General features: G+C 46.2%; 1 protein-coding gene across 4 annotated transcripts in view; it reads left to right on the top strand.

Annotated features, from left to right (window-relative positions):
* The window catches only part of DHRSX (dehydrogenase/reductase X-linked), a 227,781-nt gene that overhangs the window by 178,019 nt on the left and 32,338 nt on the right, over positions 1-17,424 (top strand). The window contains exon 7 of one of the 4 annotated variants that reach the window (XM_045471942.1): positions 13,903-13,966. The exons of the other annotated variants lie outside the window; for them this stretch is intronic. Coding sequence (XP_045327898.1) covers positions 13,903-13,929 — 27 coding nt within the window. The 3' untranslated portion in view covers positions 13,930-13,966. Of the gene's footprint in view, positions 1-13,902; positions 13,967-17,424 lie in introns of those variants that run through there. 4 annotated transcript variants of the gene reach the window in all.

The following is a 17,424-nucleotide window of genomic DNA, read 5'->3' as shown; positions in this document are numbered from 1 at the left end:
GGATACAACCGTGTCTGATCTAAGTAAATAGCATTGTTTTTCATTTTATCCTCCAACTCTTCCCCAGTGTAGTTTCCCTTGGAAAATAGGTTTTTTGGATCCCTTCTTGATTTATATCTAAGTTCACTCTCACAGATGCACGCCACGCATCTAAAGCCACTGTTTCAAAATTAGTTGATGGAGCCAAGCGAGTATTTTAGTATCCAGATGGCCATAACCAGAGATGGCTCATCCTCACTCCTGCTAGTTCTCCCCGAAGGGCGAGGTAGCAAAGTGAAGATTTTTGTGCCTACACTTGTTCAGGACACTAAGTTCCCGCAGAGAAAAACCAATACTTGTTGAAGGGAAGTTAAAGGAGAGAAAAAAGACAACATTCCGTTCAGTTTTCATTAATTTATTCCCAAGGAACTGAAACTGCACTGAAAATCAGTTAGGATGCTCAGACCAGACCAATTTGTCAACAGGCCACTTAGACGCTGTCTCACAAGGAGGTTCTATCATCGCTTTTCGTTGTTGCCAGGCCACTGAGGATGCTCCACAGCCCAAAGGGGAACATCGGTCAGACCACTGTCTTCCTGGGATAAAGTAGAGAGGGAGAAGTTCTTTGGGGGCCGGAATGTGCCGAATAAACACAGTTTAAGGCAGATATCAGAATGCTTCTCCCAGAGCCTCTGCTCTGGATTTTGTAACGAGTGGAATTGTGATTCAACTGCTAACTTTTTTTGAGCACCACTGGGCATCCACTAAGGACCACAGGCCAATGGCAGGAGGTGAGAGAGAAAGATATTACCTGTCTTTCTGGTCTTCTTGGCTGACATGGTGTCAGTATCCAGTAAATATTGGTTGAATATACAAAGTAGTGGTGACTTAACTATTATTGTCCAAAGAAGTGAAAGCAAATCCAATTCAGGAGTCCTCCTCTTTTATGTATGATTCCATCAGTTCATATTCTTCCCCAATGATTTAACCAGAAAGGTATTCATTTACATGAAACAGGACGATGTGAATTCATGTGAAAATCACCATGGGAAAGATACTATTTCTCAGATACTGCTGAGAAATGCTTTGTTCAACAGAAGTTCTCGATTGTGCTTTAAAATTAAATTTCCAAAGAAGGAAGTTGAACATTTCTTATCTTTTCAGAGACGATTATCCTGGGTGACTGAAAGTGATTCAAGGAATGTGCATAATTGCTCCCAAAAGTTTCCCCTTGTTAAATGCTGAGACTCAAGACTTGAACTTGGTTCCACGTGTCTGAGCACCTGCTATTGTGACATGAGGGTTCTTGTGTTCCCTGCTCAGATGGCCATGTGAGTTGCATACAGTTGGTGTTACAAACTGAGGTTGGACAGATATTCAGACTGTATCTCCCAAGTTAAAAAAAAAGCATAATGTAGATTTTTTTAAAAAGTAATTGAGTTATAAGCATGTCATATATAAGGGTGGATCTGTTATATTGTTCTCTCGTCGCTATTAATTCTTTTAATAAACTAACCAGTGAGTGAGCCAACAGAGGGAGGACTCAGAATAGAACATTTCATCCCAAGAAGAAGGACTTAAGGAAAGAAGCTGTCATGTAGAATTCTCTGATGTGACAGGTAGGATCCTATCATTCACTTCCACAGTCCCATTCTTTGAAACCAAAATGTCCCCTTTATCATATACAGTGACGTGTCCATCTGGTGACTTTCGGCGTTGATTGGTAACCTGCTGTCAATCTGAAAGCAAATAAAATATGCTGGGTTTAACAAGTCAATCTCTAGGTCAACGAAAAGTTGACTCTGCCTGAGTCTCTGTCTCTGTCTCTGTCTCATCTCTGTGTGTGTGTGTGTGTGTGTGTGTGTGTGTGTGCATGCCAGGTACAGCAGAATGACTGGTGACCAGGGTGTCCTGTCCATTCAAGGTTCTGAGGGATGACCCCTTAGTGCATGGCTCCTGCTGGCATTTCTATTTCTGTGTAGATGATATCCATTAAATAGACGCCCTCCACATTTCAATCCACAAGTATCCCAGCAGAGTCTGCATCAAGTTGGGGCTATGCAGGCATAAAAGATCACATTTTATGTGACCCCTCAGGTAGGATATATCAATTTTATCAACACTTAACACATGAGATAATATGAAGCATGACATCCCTTGTATAAAGTTTGCACACTCCAAAAATTACTTTCAATCTTTTTCCGTAGAAAGTTTTCTTTGGTTAGCGCTAATTTCAGACCATTTTATCACCCAATGTTCCACCCCCACAAGACCTGAGTATTACTGTGTTATGCATTCACTGTTTATATAGGTTTGCTTATATGTTTGCCATTTTCTGATTTCCTCACTGCTTATATTTCTGCAGCTTCCAACTCGGGTTAATTATGGTTTTCTTAATGCATATTCTTTATGTTTTCTTTCTGTGATGGTCCACCCATGAAAACGTTCTTAGGGATGATGAGCCACTCATGCAAATGTTCTTAGGGATGATGGTCTGCTCATGAAAATGTTCTTAGGGATAATGGTCTGCTCCTGAAAATGTTCTTAAGGATGATGGTCTACTCATGCAAACGTTCATAGGGATGATGGTCCACTCATGCAAATGTTCTTAGGGTTGATGGGCCGTGCATGAAAATGTTCTTAAGGATGATGGTCCACCCATGAAAATGTTCTTAGGGATGATGATCCACTCATGCAAACGTTCTTAGGGATGATGGTCTGCTCATGAAAATGTTCTTATGGATGATGGTCTACTCATGCAAAAGTTCTTAGGGATGATGGTCTACTCATGAAAATGTTCTTAGGGTATTGTTTTTGCAACTGTATTGATTTCCACCTCCACGTTGGGAATCTATTTTCTCTGAGGTCTGTTTCCTTTCATTATATCAATTCTTTTATTTTCGTTTTTATATTTCTGGTTTCCACTGCTTAATAAATGTCTGTTGTAAGCCTTAACCATCAAGTCTTTGAAAGTAAATTTCTTTTATTCTCTGGCTGCTTTTAAGATAGGTGTTTTTTTTTTTTTTTTTTTTTTTTTGGTCTTTGTTGTCCTGAAATTTCATATGGCGTGTGTGTGTGTGTGTGTGTGTGTATTTGTGTTCTTCTTGGGACTGATGTTATTTCCTGTACATGTGGGTTGCTGCCCTTGGGATTCTGGATTCTGGATGGTTGATTCTCAGCCATCAACTCTTCAAGTCTCTTGATGTTTCCTCTCTCCTGTCTTTCTAACATTTCTCAGCTCTTTTTGTACCTTCCACACCTCTTCATATCTCTTTCCCCTGTTTCATTTCTACGTCCCTCCTTGCTGGCTTCTGGATAGTGGAGCCCTCCAATTCGCTAATTCTCTCTTCAGTTATGTCTTATCCACTTTTAACCCCACCCACTGAGGTTCAAATATCACTGTTTGTATTTTTTCATTTCTAGGAGCTCGATTTGGTCTTTTTCCAATCAAGCTTGCTTTTCTTTCTTTGGGTTGGTGACACTGCCATCTGTATCTGGTCATTCAGACCTCTGAAGTCTTTGTTCCTGTGTTTGTTCCATGTCCCAGTGACATAAGTGCTTATGGATTTAGTCATCTTTACATTTGAACCACTCACGCTCCTTGTGTCTAGGAAGAAAGAATATTCCTCCAGAGAAGATATTTTATTTGCTTCAACCCCATAGAGATTGAAGCTCAGGCTGAATGTATGATATAATGATGTCATTCATTCTGAATGATTAGGGCCCTTTCCTATGGAAGTTATTGTGTATTTGATGTTTCAAATTTTGTCACTGTGCCTAAGGACACTATCAATTCAGGAACATTTTAAACTAAATCCAGAGCATGGGATTTGGGGAGAGGAGTACTGGGTAGGTAGTGTGAATTTCTGCCACTAATCTGCAAGAGGGCAGATGGACAGTTAGAAATTCTCAGGAACCTCCCTTTGCCTCACTAGCTTAGTGTCATGGCTTCTCTTCCACAGACTCCTAGATGTGGAGTTCATGTTTGTCTCTTGTCCCCCCTATTTAAAAAAATTTTTTTAATGTTTATTTACTTTTGACACAGAGACAGAGCATGAGTGGGGGAGGGGCAGAGAGGGGGAAACACAGAATCTGAAGCCAGCTCCAGGCTTGAGCTGTCAGCACAGAGCCCAACGCAGGGCTCGAACTCACAAACCAAGAGATCATGACCTGAGCCGAAGTCGGACGCCCAACCAACTGAGCCACTCAGGCACCCCATCAATGTTTATTCATTTTTGAGAGAGAGAGAGAGAGAGAGAGAGAGACAGCATGAGTGGGGGAGGGACAGAGAAAGAGGGAGACACAGAATCCGAAGCAAGCTCCAGGCTCCGAGCTGCCAGCACAGAGCCCGACTTGGGCTCAAACCCACGAACCATGAGATCATGACCTAAGCTGAAGTCGGACGCTTAACTGACTGAGCCACCCAGGTGCCCCTGATAATTGCTTTAAAACACGTCAGTCAATAGATATGTAACAATCTTCTCACCTTTTTAAAAAAGATTTTATTTTAAAGTAATCTCCACATCCAACATGGGGCTCAAGCTTACGATCCCGATCTGAAGAGTCGCGTGCTCTCCTGACTGAGCCAGCCAGGAGTACCCCAATCTTCTCAGTTTTATTCTCACTATGATTAGTATAAATCACATAGACAAAATTCGGGTTCCCTCAATCATTACTTAGTATGTAAAGGGGTCCTAACACTAAGGGGTTGAAGAGACACTGACTCAGTATAAGAGTGGACTAGAGGGGCCTGCCTGGGTGGCGCCGTCGGTTAAGCGTCCGACTTCGGCTCAGGTCACGATCTCGCGGTCCGTGAGTTCGAGCCCCGCGTCGGGCTCTGTGCTGATGGCTCGGAGCCTGGAGCCTGTTTCCGATTCTGTGTCTCCCTCTCTCTCTGCCCCTCCCCCGTTCATGCTCTGTCTCTCTCTGTCCCAAAAATAAATAAACGTTGAAAAAAAAAATTAAAAAAAAAAATAAAAATAAAATAAAAAACAAAAGGCTAGGGGCGCCTGGGTGGCTCAGTCAGTTAAGCGTCCGACTTCAGCCAGGTCACGATCTCGCGGTCCGTGAGTTCGAGCCCCGCATAGGGCTCTGGGCTGATGGCTCAGAGCCTGGAGCCTACTTCGCATTCTGTGTCTCCCTCTCTGTCTGCCCCTCCCCCTCTCATGCTCGCTCTCTCTCTCTCTCTCTCTGTCAAAAATAAATCAACATTAAAAAATTTTAAAAAGTATCTGCTCATTTAAAAATAAATAAATAAATAAATAAATAAATAAATAAACTTTAAATTCTTTTTTAAAAAGCAATGATCATAAAGCAGTTACATGTTAACACAAATAATGTGTTCTTACTATATGATGACTCTCTTATATTCTTAGTGTATTAAGAATATTTTAGTCTTATACGATGAATATATTCTATTCGTGCATAATATGACATAAATGATGTAAGTATTCCAGTCTCACTCATGTGATACTATTAGTGACAAAGATAGCATTCTTTTACATTTTGGCAAATGTCTTTAATGCCCAGTAGAATATAGTTGCTTTCAATCTGCTGTGTTACCCCCACTATGCTTCTCCAATAAATAACAAAAGTCTGCTGGACGCTCATAAGAGAGCAAAAAGGATAAATCACATCTCGATATTATTATGAAAATACTTTTGACTCAAGGTTCCCCCTCCCCCCCCCGCCAAGTTTCCCTTTGAAAACTGCTGATATATACCTTCAGAATTGCATCTATGGGGGCGCCTGGGTGGTGCAGTCGGTTGGGCGTCCGACTTCAGCCAGGTCACGATCTCGCGGTCCGTGAGTTCGAGCCCCGCGTCGGGCTCTGGGCTGATGGCTCAGAGCCTGGAGCCTGTTTCCGATTCTGTGTCTCCCTCTCTCTGCCCCTCCCCCGTTCATGCTCTGTCTCTCTCTGTCCCAAAAATAAATAAACGTTGAAAAAAAAATTTTTTTTTAAAAAGAATTGCATCTATGTGCAGGAAAGATGTCCGAGGAGTTTCCCCGCCTGGACAAGGACATAAAAACCTTTGTCCTCTCGCCCAGGAAATGTGAGAGGACATTTCAAGAATAGCATTCACTTTGAATTTTGACCAGTTCGGGCTCTGTGCTGACAGCTTAGAGCCTGGAGCCTGCTTCGGATTCTGTGTCTCCTGCTCTCTCTGCCCTCCCCCCCACCCCCCCCCCCCGACCTCTCTCTGAAAACTAAATAAACATTAAAAATTTTAAAAAGCATCACCACACTGATGGGATAGCAAGGAAGCACGCGGGGCTCGAACTCACAAACCACAAATTCGTGACCTGAGCCGAAGTTGGACGCTTAACCGACTGAGCCACCCAGGCGCCCCTGTGGTGCTTTCAATAAAACGTTTTACGGACAGACTCATCTAGCACCTTCAATTTGTTTCAGCCGACGTGTTGGGTTGAATCACCTAATCTCCCCTGTGGCCAGAAATAGAACCCACATTAAGACACTTACCCATGACAGATTTAAGAAGACAAGGAGAGAATAAGGATATTACGGGTATAAATTACATAGTAGAAGGAAAATCTAATGGCTGCATAATCAAACCCACATCCGTAAAATACACATTAAGGTTTTTTAAGCCCTATGTTAGCTCAAAAGGAAAACAGCATTAACCCAAACAGTGTTTTAGCCATAATGTCATGAAGTTAGAATTTGAACACAAGATATTAACAAACAAAACTACCAAGGGACTGGAATTTTAAAACTCTCTTTTAAGTGGGTTTGGGGAAGGACGCCTGGGTGGCTCAGCCAGTTCAGTGTCTGACTCTTGCTTTTGGCTCAGGTCACGATGTCACAGCTCATGAGTTCGAGCCCCGCATCGCACTCTGCATTGACAGTGTGGGCCCTTCTTGGGATCCTCTCTCTCTCCTTCTCTCTGTGCCCCTCCCCTACTCACTCTCTCTGTCTCTCTGTCAGAATAAATAAGTAAACTTAAAAAAATAATAATAATAAAATTAAATAAATGGCTTTGGGTAATGGAAAAAAAGGAAATCAACACAAGACAATAAGTCGATCACCATTTCAAAACTTTGGGGATATGACAAAAGTTACTCTCATTGGAAGCAGAGGGGGACTGACCTTTTTGGAATGAATTTAGTTTTTATATAATGAATGAAGCACTAGACTGAGAAATTTATAAAGAGAAACGTAAATCTCAGGAAGCAAGAAAATATTTTTTTTTAACATAAAATCCAGGCTTGTTCCCAAAGCCTACAGGGGCCTGGGTGGTATGGACCCAGTCCACCTGCCTGACCTCCAATTCCACCAGCATTTATATTGTCCTGTGCATTTCAGACACATGGACCCCCTTGCTGTTCAGGGATTGCAATCTCCCTCAGGGCCTTTGCACTGACTGTTCCCTCTGCTGGAACTTATAATGCCCACAAATAAGCTTCACTGACTACTTCTGCTCTCCCTGGTCTATGTTCACATGTCGCCTTGTCCTGGGCTCTTTATCACTTTTAATTCTTCATCCTGTTTGACTTTCATCGCACATGCAGTGACACGCGTATTTCGTACACACGCGCGTGTATGTATTTTCTGTGTCTGCCCACCGATGCGCCCCACCAGCTGAAAGATCTCACTTATGGCATCCATTGTTTCTGAGTGCACCTGTTAGAACGCTGTGTGTGCCACAAGAGGTTCTCAATATTTTTCAGGAGCGTGTGCCACGTAGCAGAGACTTCGTTTTCTGGGGCGAATATTTTGTTTCACATAAACCACTGGAAAGGACAAGAGAAAGAAAGATAAATGTGCACGTACCCAAAAGTGACTTTAAACTGGTTCACTACTGATGAAAACCAGTGGGATTTGCAGTGGTCTAAGCAAATACATCTCAAATGCAGAATGAAAGGGAGAATTCCAGGGGGAAAAAACAAAACAAAGCTTGCACTACCAAAATTTAGAAAAATTTAGAAAAATTTAGAAAATTTAGAAAAAATTTATGCGCCAAATTTTAGAAAAATTCCAAATTTCCGTGACGAAATTTGGAACGACCCGCCTCTGCATAAAAAATGCTCGAGCACAGAGAATTAATTCTCAAGTAGGTTCTCTGAAGCCTTCTAGGGTCCCTTGAGCTACTGATATGATTCAGAGCTTGGGGCCGGGAGAAATCCGTCCACAGAATTTGTGAGCGCCTCAGAAGAATCATTAAAAATTCTATTTAGAAACCGCAGCAAACGACTTTCAATTTGCAGGAACATTCCAATAGCGTCGGTCACTACATCACAAAAATAATGCACGTGACGACGTGAGGCTCATTTTAGGAATTTCAGGTGCATGCTGTGGCTCACACCTGCTGTTTCGGTTCCGGGGTGTTTTTGTTTTTGTTTTTGTTTCGTTTTTTTGTTTGTTGGTGTTGTTTTTCATCTATTTATTTCTTGGTAGGTTTGGTTGTCATTATGACTCACAGAAGAGGAACTCAAATGCGATGTATTTTCCGTGCGCGATCAAGAGAAAATTGGATATTCTGTGACTCATGCTACCAACCCCATACTTTTCACAGCGAACGTGCCTAATTATGGGTTGCGATCTCTCCTCGGGTTAATTTATGCACGCCTATTTCTTGTTTCCAAGAAGCAAAAAATAAGGCAAGACACCGGGGCTGCGGAAAACTGGTAATTGTAGCTGTCAGTGTTGCTGGTGCCATATCCGCGTTCACACAAATTTAGAGACTGAAGACAAGGTATTTGGGTCCGACCTCTTTTCTGCACCCCAGTGACAGACACGTGCAAGGGGTGGGTGGTCCAGAACAGAGTGCCCCCCCCCCGGATGTGCAGTTTCAAAGCTGCTATAAAAGTCACGTCTCCCGGAAAACCTAACCCTTTCCCCTTATCTGTGTTTGTCACTTAGAACGTCGTTTACTGAGTTCGTGCTGTAAAGTCCGTGCTTTGCTTCATTTTGTAATTTTTTTAACGTTTATTTATTTTTAAGAGAGAGACAGAGCGTGAGCCGGGGAGGAGGAGAGAGAGAGGGAGACACAGAATCGGAAGCAGACTCCAGGGTCTGAGCCATCAGCACAGAGCCCGATGCAGGGCTCAAACTCATGAACTGTGAGATCATGACCTGAGCTAAAGTCAGATGGTTAACCAACTGAGCCCCCCCAGGCACCCCATCCTTTCCTTTACTTTAGTGGCTGTTGCCTGCGTGGTGGTTTTTCCCCGAGAAGGATTGAAGGATTGAATTTGCTCAGAGGGGATGTCTCGGGTCTCAGCAAACGTCCACTTCCTCTGTCTCCCATGGTCAGATCCGAAGTCAAGAGCTCACTCTCCCAGGACAGAATGATTCATCCTTTCCTTTCTTCCCCACATCCTTGAGTCAAGCTGGAAATGTCAGCCTCGGGTCGTGACACATCTCCGGTGAAGGCAACGGAAGGGAAGGCATTTTCCACTTGGCTTGTTTCTGATGGAAATGAACCAACCGTGAAGATAGGGGGTGGGGAGAGCAGGGAGAAGTCCCCGGGTGATGCCTGGTAAACCTTTGGCTTCCGAATTCCCTTTGGGAGGAACAGACATCCACGGTGATGATTCAGGATCAAATAAATGTTCTCCCCAACAGAGACAAACACACAACCTCAGTTTTGAGCTCATACTATTCTGTCTTCCAGCCCAAGCATATTCTTGGGGTACCTGGGGGGCTCAGTCGGTTAAGCATCTGACTTCGGCTCAGGTCATGATCTCACAGTTTGTGACCTCAACCCCTGCATCAGGCTCTGCACTGACAGCTCGCAGCCTGGAGCCCGCTTCAGATTCCGTGTCTCCCTCTCTCTCTGCCCCTCCCCTGCTCGTGCTCTGTCTCTCTCAAAAATTAATAAACATTAAAAAATGTTTTTCAAAGTACAAGTTTATTCTCAGTCCTCTGAGTCTTGGGTGGAAAATATCCGTAACTGCTATGTGATTCATCTCGACATAGGATTTTGCTCGTGATACTACGTTATGCCTTAGGATATGTCCCAAATCACTATACATGCAATGGCCAGGAGAAAGTCACTGATGTCAGTCTCCATTTCTAATTATTTTTGGGCTCCACTGTCAAAAAAAAAAGTCAAATCATGGGCATGCCTGAGTGACTCAGTCAGTTTAAACATCTGACTCTTGGTTTCGGCTCAGGTCACGATCTCATGATTTCGTGAGTTCGAACCCCGCATTGGGCTCTGTGCTGACACAATAGAGCCTGCTTGGGATCCTCTCTCTCCCTCTCTCTCTGCCCGTCTCCCTTGCTCTCTCCCTGTCTCTCAAAATACATAAATCAATTTTTAAAAAAGGTAAACATTGTTTTGAAAAACTCAAATCCTATAAAGCTATTTCTTTCATACTTGTCTAGTGCAGGGAAATGAGACCACTGTGAATTCACAAGCTGACAAAAACCTTGGAATACGAACACCTAATATGAATGAAACATCCAAAATGATTTCGATCCCATTGACTGGAAACTGACAAACGAACTGCATGACCCCCTCCTGGCTGTGAGCTTCTTTAACCAGGCATAGAATTTCTATCTTGTCCATCTCTCCTACTATTTGTCACGTGCCAGGGGATAAACACACATTTGGTCAACAATTCACCGAGGGGAGGGTCTTACGAGTCCCACGGAGCAGGTAGGAAACCGAGGCAGGGTTCTGGAGTCAGGCAGCAAAGACCAGCACAGCTGAGCAGAGACCACGGATGAGGACAGGACACATGAAGTGGACGAAAACATGAAGACAGGAAAACCAGAAGAGTCTGTTGGAAGCATTTTGCCCGACACCACATCTTTCCTCTTCGTTCAAATGAGGAGAGCATCCTGGACAGGTGGAGACAGTCACCTGCCCAAGCCCACTCCCGCCATGGACCCCTCCCGGGCCCTCTGGGACTCTGCGTGATCCAGGGGATCCCTCCGACGCTAAGGGCCCTCGAGGGTGCTCTGGCAATATGGCCGGAGCCCGCTGTGAGTGCCCAGTGCCCATGTCAAAGAAGTGGCAACACATATTTAGCATCGTAGTGGGTCAAATGGTGGCCCCAAAACACACGGATCCAGATCCTGGCCCTGAGGAACCTGGGAATGGGTCTCACTGGGGAATATGGCGTTTGGAGATGTGAGTGAGTGAAGGATCTGAAATGAGCTCGTCTGGATGAGGGGGACCCTGAATCCAATGACAGGTGTCCTTGTAAGAGACACAAGAGGAGACAGACACAGCAGAGAAGCCACGTGAAGGTGGAGTCAGAGATGGGAGGGATGCGACCAAAAGTCCAGAGATGCCTGGAGCCCCAGAAGCTGGAAGAGGCAGGAAGGGCCCTCCCCTGGAGGCTCTGGAGGGACCACAGCCCTGCCTGGATGTTACCAGCCCTACCTGGATCTAATTGACCCTGCCTGGATCTCAGTGGTCCTGCCCCTCCTGGATCTCAGCGGCCCTGCCCTGCCTGGATCTCAGTGGTCCTGCCCTGCCTGGATCTAAGTGGCCCTTCCCCGCCTGGATCTCCGTGGTCCTGTCCCTCCTGGATCTCAGCATCTCGGACCTGCCTGGATCTCAGCGGCCCTTCCCTGCCTGGATCTCAGCGGCCCTGCCCTGCCTGGACCTCAGTGGTCCTGCCCTGCCTGGATCTCAGTGGCCCTGCCCTGCCTGGATCTAAGTGGCCCTTCCCCGCCTGGATCTCCGTGGTCCTGTCCCTCCTGGATCTCAGCATCTCGGACCTGCCTGGATCTCAGCGGCCCTTCCCTGCCTGGATCTCAGCGGCCCTGCCCTGCCTGGACCTCAGTGGTCCTGCCCTGCCTGGATCTCAGTGGCCCTGCCCTGCCCTGCCTGGATCTGTGTTCGTACCCCACCTGGATATCAGGGGTCCTGCTCCTCCTAGATCTCAGGGGTCCTGCCCCTCCTGGATCCCAGTGGCCCTGCCCCTCTTGGATCTCAGGGGTCCTGCCCTTCCTGGATCTCACTGGCCCTGCCCTGCCTGAAAGTGCACCACATGTAATTAGGGAGCACCCATTAGATCCTGTGGAAGCTGATGCTTTGGGGGAGGAAGGACTTTTTGGAGGGGAAAAGAGAAAGCACATATATGAACCCCCCCCCCCCACCCTGCACTCCTTTGAAATAGCAGCAAACACACTCATTCTAAACCTAAAGGCAAAGAAGAAGTGGACGTAATAGCAAAACATTTATGGATAATAGGGAAATAAGCTTAAATTCTCCTGAGAGGGAGCAAATCCTGTCCGCATATCCCCCTCTGGTGGCCAGGAGGACTCACTGCGGGCTTTGGGCTGTGGCACCAAAGCTGAAAAATGTGGAAAATTCATAAACAGGACACCTGCCATTGGATTTAGGGGCATCCAGGATGAGCTCATCTCAGATCCGTCACTTATTCCCATCTGCAAAGGCCATGTTCCCAAGTAAGACCCCATTCCCAGGTTCCACAGGGTCAGAATGTGGATGTGTGTTTTTTCGGGGGGCCACCATTCGACCTGACCCGTGAGAGTGGGGGAGGCTCCGGAGACCATTTGTAGACCCTCTGACTTCCGGTCAGGAATGGGATGCTCCGGTCGTGAATGCCTGGCCCTTGACTACTGTACGAATCCCAGGAAGCTATGTCCCTGCACAGCCACCCCTTTTCTGCACGGTCCCCACAATGCCCCGCACCCTTTGTGTCTGTCCGCTCTCCCAGGTACAACACACAGAGAGTGACGACCCACATCCGTGAAATGCGTTGTCCCTCCCTTTCATAAAAAGCAGACTTTTATTTTTTAAAAAGAGTTCTACTCAATGCTAAACCCACCAGTTCCCGTAATCTGCATACGTGGTAAACCCCAATCTGAGAGTGATGGGTCCTGGCTCGTTAAAAGGTCAGTTACAACGTGACGCGCTCATAGGTAAACGTGCCAGTGGATAGGGGTCTCCGGAGGCCACTGTTTCCGTGCGCAATAATGGAAATTCAGCCATCAGGCGAAAGTCGGGACTTGACTTCTGGTCTACCTGGGACACTCAGATAACATTTTTCATTCTTATTTTTTTTAAGTTCTTAATTAAATTTCAGTTAGTTAGCATGTACTGTAACATCAGTTTCGGGTGTACAATGTAGTGATTCAACACTCACCCACCCACCCTGCGCTGATCACAAGTGCACTCCTTAATCCCCATCACCTATTTTACCCCTTCCCCCCATCCACCTCCCTCTGGTAACCATCAGTTTGTTCTCTGTAGTTAAGAGTCTGTTTCTTGATTTCCTCTGTCTCTTTTTTTTCTGTTCATCTGTTTCATTTCTTAAATTCCACATATGACTCACTGATCTATTTCTCTTAGCATAATAGACTCTAGCTCCATCCACATAGGTGCAAATGGCAAGATTTCATTCTTTTTCATGGCCGACTAATACTCCATTGTATATATATACCACATCATCTTTATCCATTCATCCATCGATGGACATTTGGGCTCTTTCCATACTTTGGCTATTGTCGATAGTGCTGCTATAAACATGGGGGTGCATGTGTCCCTTCGAAACAGCACACCTGCATCCCATGGATAAATGTCTAGTAGTGCAATTGCTGGGTCGTAGGGTAGTTCTATTTTTAGTTTTCTGTGGAACCTCCAGACTGTTTTCCAGACTGGCTGCACCAGCTTGCATTGCAACCAACAATGCAAACGAGATCCTCTCTCTCCGCATCCTCGCCAACATCTGTTGTTGCCCGAGTTGTTAACGTGAGCCATTCTGACAGGTGTGAGGTGGTATTTCATTGTGGGTTTGATTTGTATTTCCCTGATGATCAGTATTTTTTTCCCTTTAACTCAGCTGATATGTCAGTAGTTATTCTGAAAGGTCTTGGAGATGTGTTTGTGCATGTGTTGTGTTTTATTACCAGCATTCTTGATGCCTGGGCTTAACCTTCACTGGGAAACTTCCATGATAATAGTTAATGTTCCTCAGGTGCGTTCTCAGCTACTGAGGACCTGACATGCTGGGGACCAGGAAGGGGAAAGAGGAAAAAGGTTAATAGTTAATAGTCCTGCCGGTTTGAATAACGACTCCAGACTTGCATTGTGATTCCTAGCAGATGTTCAGAGGCCATTAAGCGAGCTGGCTGAAAACCACAATAAATCCTTGTGAGCCACAGGGCAGAGAGACACCGGGTGTTTCCACGACAGGAGGGACTCTTTATGCACCAGGAAACAAGAAGCCAGATGGGGTTGGCCTGTCACGGGCCCCACGTTGTCCATCCGGCACGAGCTTCCTCTGGCCTTCGTTGCCTCAAGCATCCGATGCGGATCTGTATCTCCTCCCACGGGCTGACTCCGTCCATGCCTTTCCTCCACTCGCCACCTGTCCACATTCTTCACATGCGTCCTGCCCTGCCCTGGGGTGTCTCTCTTTCCAAAATGATGTTGAAGGCCTAACCCCCAGGTCCTGTGAATGGGGCCCTATTTAGACACAGGGTGTTTGCCTATAATGGCGTCAAGATGAGATCACTGGGGAGGGCCCAAGTCCAATGTGACTGGCGTCCTTACAAGAAGAGAAGAGACAGAGTTAAAGACCCACAGAGAGGAGACATCCGTGCAAACGCATGGACGTGCTGTGGACGTGCAAACACAGATAAGGTGTTGTGTCCCCAACCGAGGGCCACCAACAATGGCTGCCCAACACACGCGTGTAGCACGCTCCCTCCGAGCCTCTGAGGGGAATCATGTCGTCATCTGTGCTCCCACGACATTCAGACCCTATTTCTCTGGAGCTAAATCACTTGTAGGACCAAGGAAGCCAAACCTCACGGTGGTGGTACTCACTCCTCAACCCCAGAGAAGCGTCAGCTCTCCGTCACTGGGGCGGATGGCTGCGTCACCCAAATGCACTCTTCCTTAGTGATACACGTGGTCAGGTTCCATCGTTTCTAGAATCATGTCGCCATCCCGGAAACAGAAAGAACGCGTCGTCTTTTTCACCCCCTGGGGGTGTGGGCGATCCTCCCTTTAAAGCACGGTCTGTGCCTTCCACGGTTACCAATTCTTGTCTACTTCTTTCTTTCTACCTAGGCGTGAAATTTGCATCAGGTGCAAAAATTGAAGCCTGTATCTGTCACGCATCCCTCCGCAACCCTCCCCCTCCTCCCCTTGGAGATCAGTACTGCCTTGCCCTCTGTGTGCACTTACTTATTCTAGGTATTGTGTAGACACAGGACCATACCATGCACGGTCTTCTGTGTGTCCCGTCTTTCACTTAATGCCACGTTGAAATGCTTCCAAGGTCTGCCATGCTTGGCCTGTGCCACAGTGGCATTCCTTTTCCTGCGTGAGTAACATTCCACTGTAGGGATGGAGCACGTTCTGCTTCTGTCTCGTCCACCCGAGAACATTTGGGTTGATTCCGCCTTTCGGCTCCTGTGAAGCATCCGGCTGCGACCAGGGGTGTGCTGGTTTTATTTCAATACCTGTTTCTCATTTGGGGTGGGGGATGGGGCATATCCTTAGCAGTGGAAAGGCTGAGTCATGGGGGGACCCTACGTTTTGAACATTTTAGGCACTGGCACGCTCTTTCTTGATCGCCGCCTGACATTCTGGACCCCGGCTCCTGGGTCCGATCCTATGGCCATCACCTCCCAAGCCCTAGGTGCCCACGTTAAGCTCGCAACCCGCGGCGTATGAAACCAGCTGACCCTTTTGTGTCTTCCCCTGGCCACAGCAGACACATCTTATGCTCCCATTTCCACAGTTCACCTTGAGAAGATCGTCTCCTCCAAATCTACCTTCTGTGCTGTGTTCCTGATCTTGGCCGACGGCCCTTCCATCCCCCTGACTGCCTCCAAGTAGAGACCTGCACATCTCCCTCATGCGCATCACCAATTTCTTCTCATGAATGACAGACTCCGCACCCAGGTCAACACATGTGAGGCTGCCACCACCTCACTCACTACCTCTGTCATCTGTGCCACCAACACCTTGGAGCATTCCAGTACTGCCCAAGGTGGTTCCTGTGTCCTCTGTCCTCCATGCCTGCAGAAGAGAAGCCATTCACGGGCATTTTTCTGAAAACACGTTCAAGATGCGTGTTTCCATGTTGGCCTCCCCAACGAGGTGGCTGATATGATCATCTTTTTTTTAATGTTTATTTATTTTTGAGATGCGGGAGGGCAGAGACAGAGGGAGACACAGTATCCGAAGCAGCTCCAGGCTCTGAGCTGTCAGCACAGAGCCTGACGTGGGGCTTGAACCCACGAACCGTGAGATCATGACCCCAGCCGAAGTCAGCTGCTTAACTGACTGAGCCACCCAGGCGTCCCTATTTAATTTTAATTTAATTTAATTTAATTTAATTTAATTTAACTTCATTTAATTTTATTTTACTTCATTTTGTTATTTTTTTTATTTTATTTATTTTGTTCTACAGTCTTTTAAAAAAATTTTTTTTACATTTATTTATTTTTGAGACAGAGAGAGAGAGACAGAGTGTGATCAGGGGGAGAGGCAGAGAGAGAGGGAGACACAGAATCTGAAGCAGCTCCAGGCTCTGAGCTGTCAGCACAGAGCCCAATGCGGGGCTTGAACTCATGAACCACGAGATCATGACTTGAGCTGAAGTCGGATGCCCGACCGACTGAGCCCCCCAAGCGCCCCTGATATGGTCATCTTTATTCATGCACCTGCCTCTGGACCCTAGAACAACATGTAGTACAGGATGGGCCTTCAATACATATTTATGAGCAGGTGCAGGTATGTATATACGTCAAAGGCAAAGCAGCACACAGCATTCTGGGTAGATGCACTCTTCCTGCTTTGGGTGAGTTCACACACCAACACCTAATTCCATTTCATACCAGCTCCCCACCCAGTCAGCTCCTGATTTCCTCCTGGCTTCCACGTGAACGTTCCAACTGCTGTCTACACGTTTTCTCTTTTCTCTAGTTAGGACGCAGATTTCCGGTCCATATTTCCATCCTGACTTTTTTTTTTTTGACCCTGGTGCTGTGTTATTCCGCGTTGGTGACTGAAAATTTTGAGGCTCATTTTCCTCCCGGAATTTGGAATACCACTTTTATTTAAACTCTTGTTCCATCTATCCAGATTCATTCATTCATTCATTCATTCAGCAAAGTCAAGTTTTACATAGGGATCTTGGGTAAGGATAGAACGGCTTTCTTTGTGAAATATAGCTCTTTTTGCTGTGAAATCTTGCTTTGTCTCATTTGTACGAAGATATATTCCTGTTATTTTCGTCCTTTCTGTTCCCCCAAAGCCCTCCATTGTTTGATGGGAGACAGGGCAGATTATTTGCCCCCAAACACCCACGCGGTGCTTAGGACCTAATGGAGATGATTGAGGTCAGAAAACGTGGCAGCCGAATGCAGGAAGAGGGCAGAGCTGACACAGCTAGGCTGTAATTGTCATGCCACAGGCTTTTGTCATGGTCCCTGCTGTCCTGGTTGTATCCCCGGCCCTCCCCACTCCCACCGCGGTCCTC

Source organism: Leopardus geoffroyi, chromosome X, assembly GCF_018350155.1.
Source record: "Leopardus geoffroyi isolate Oge1 chromosome X, O.geoffroyi_Oge1_pat1.0, whole genome shotgun sequence".
Lineage (NCBI taxonomy): Eukaryota > Metazoa > Chordata > Mammalia > Carnivora > Felidae > Leopardus > Leopardus geoffroyi.
This window is presented reverse-complemented; position numbering and strand designations above follow the sequence as displayed.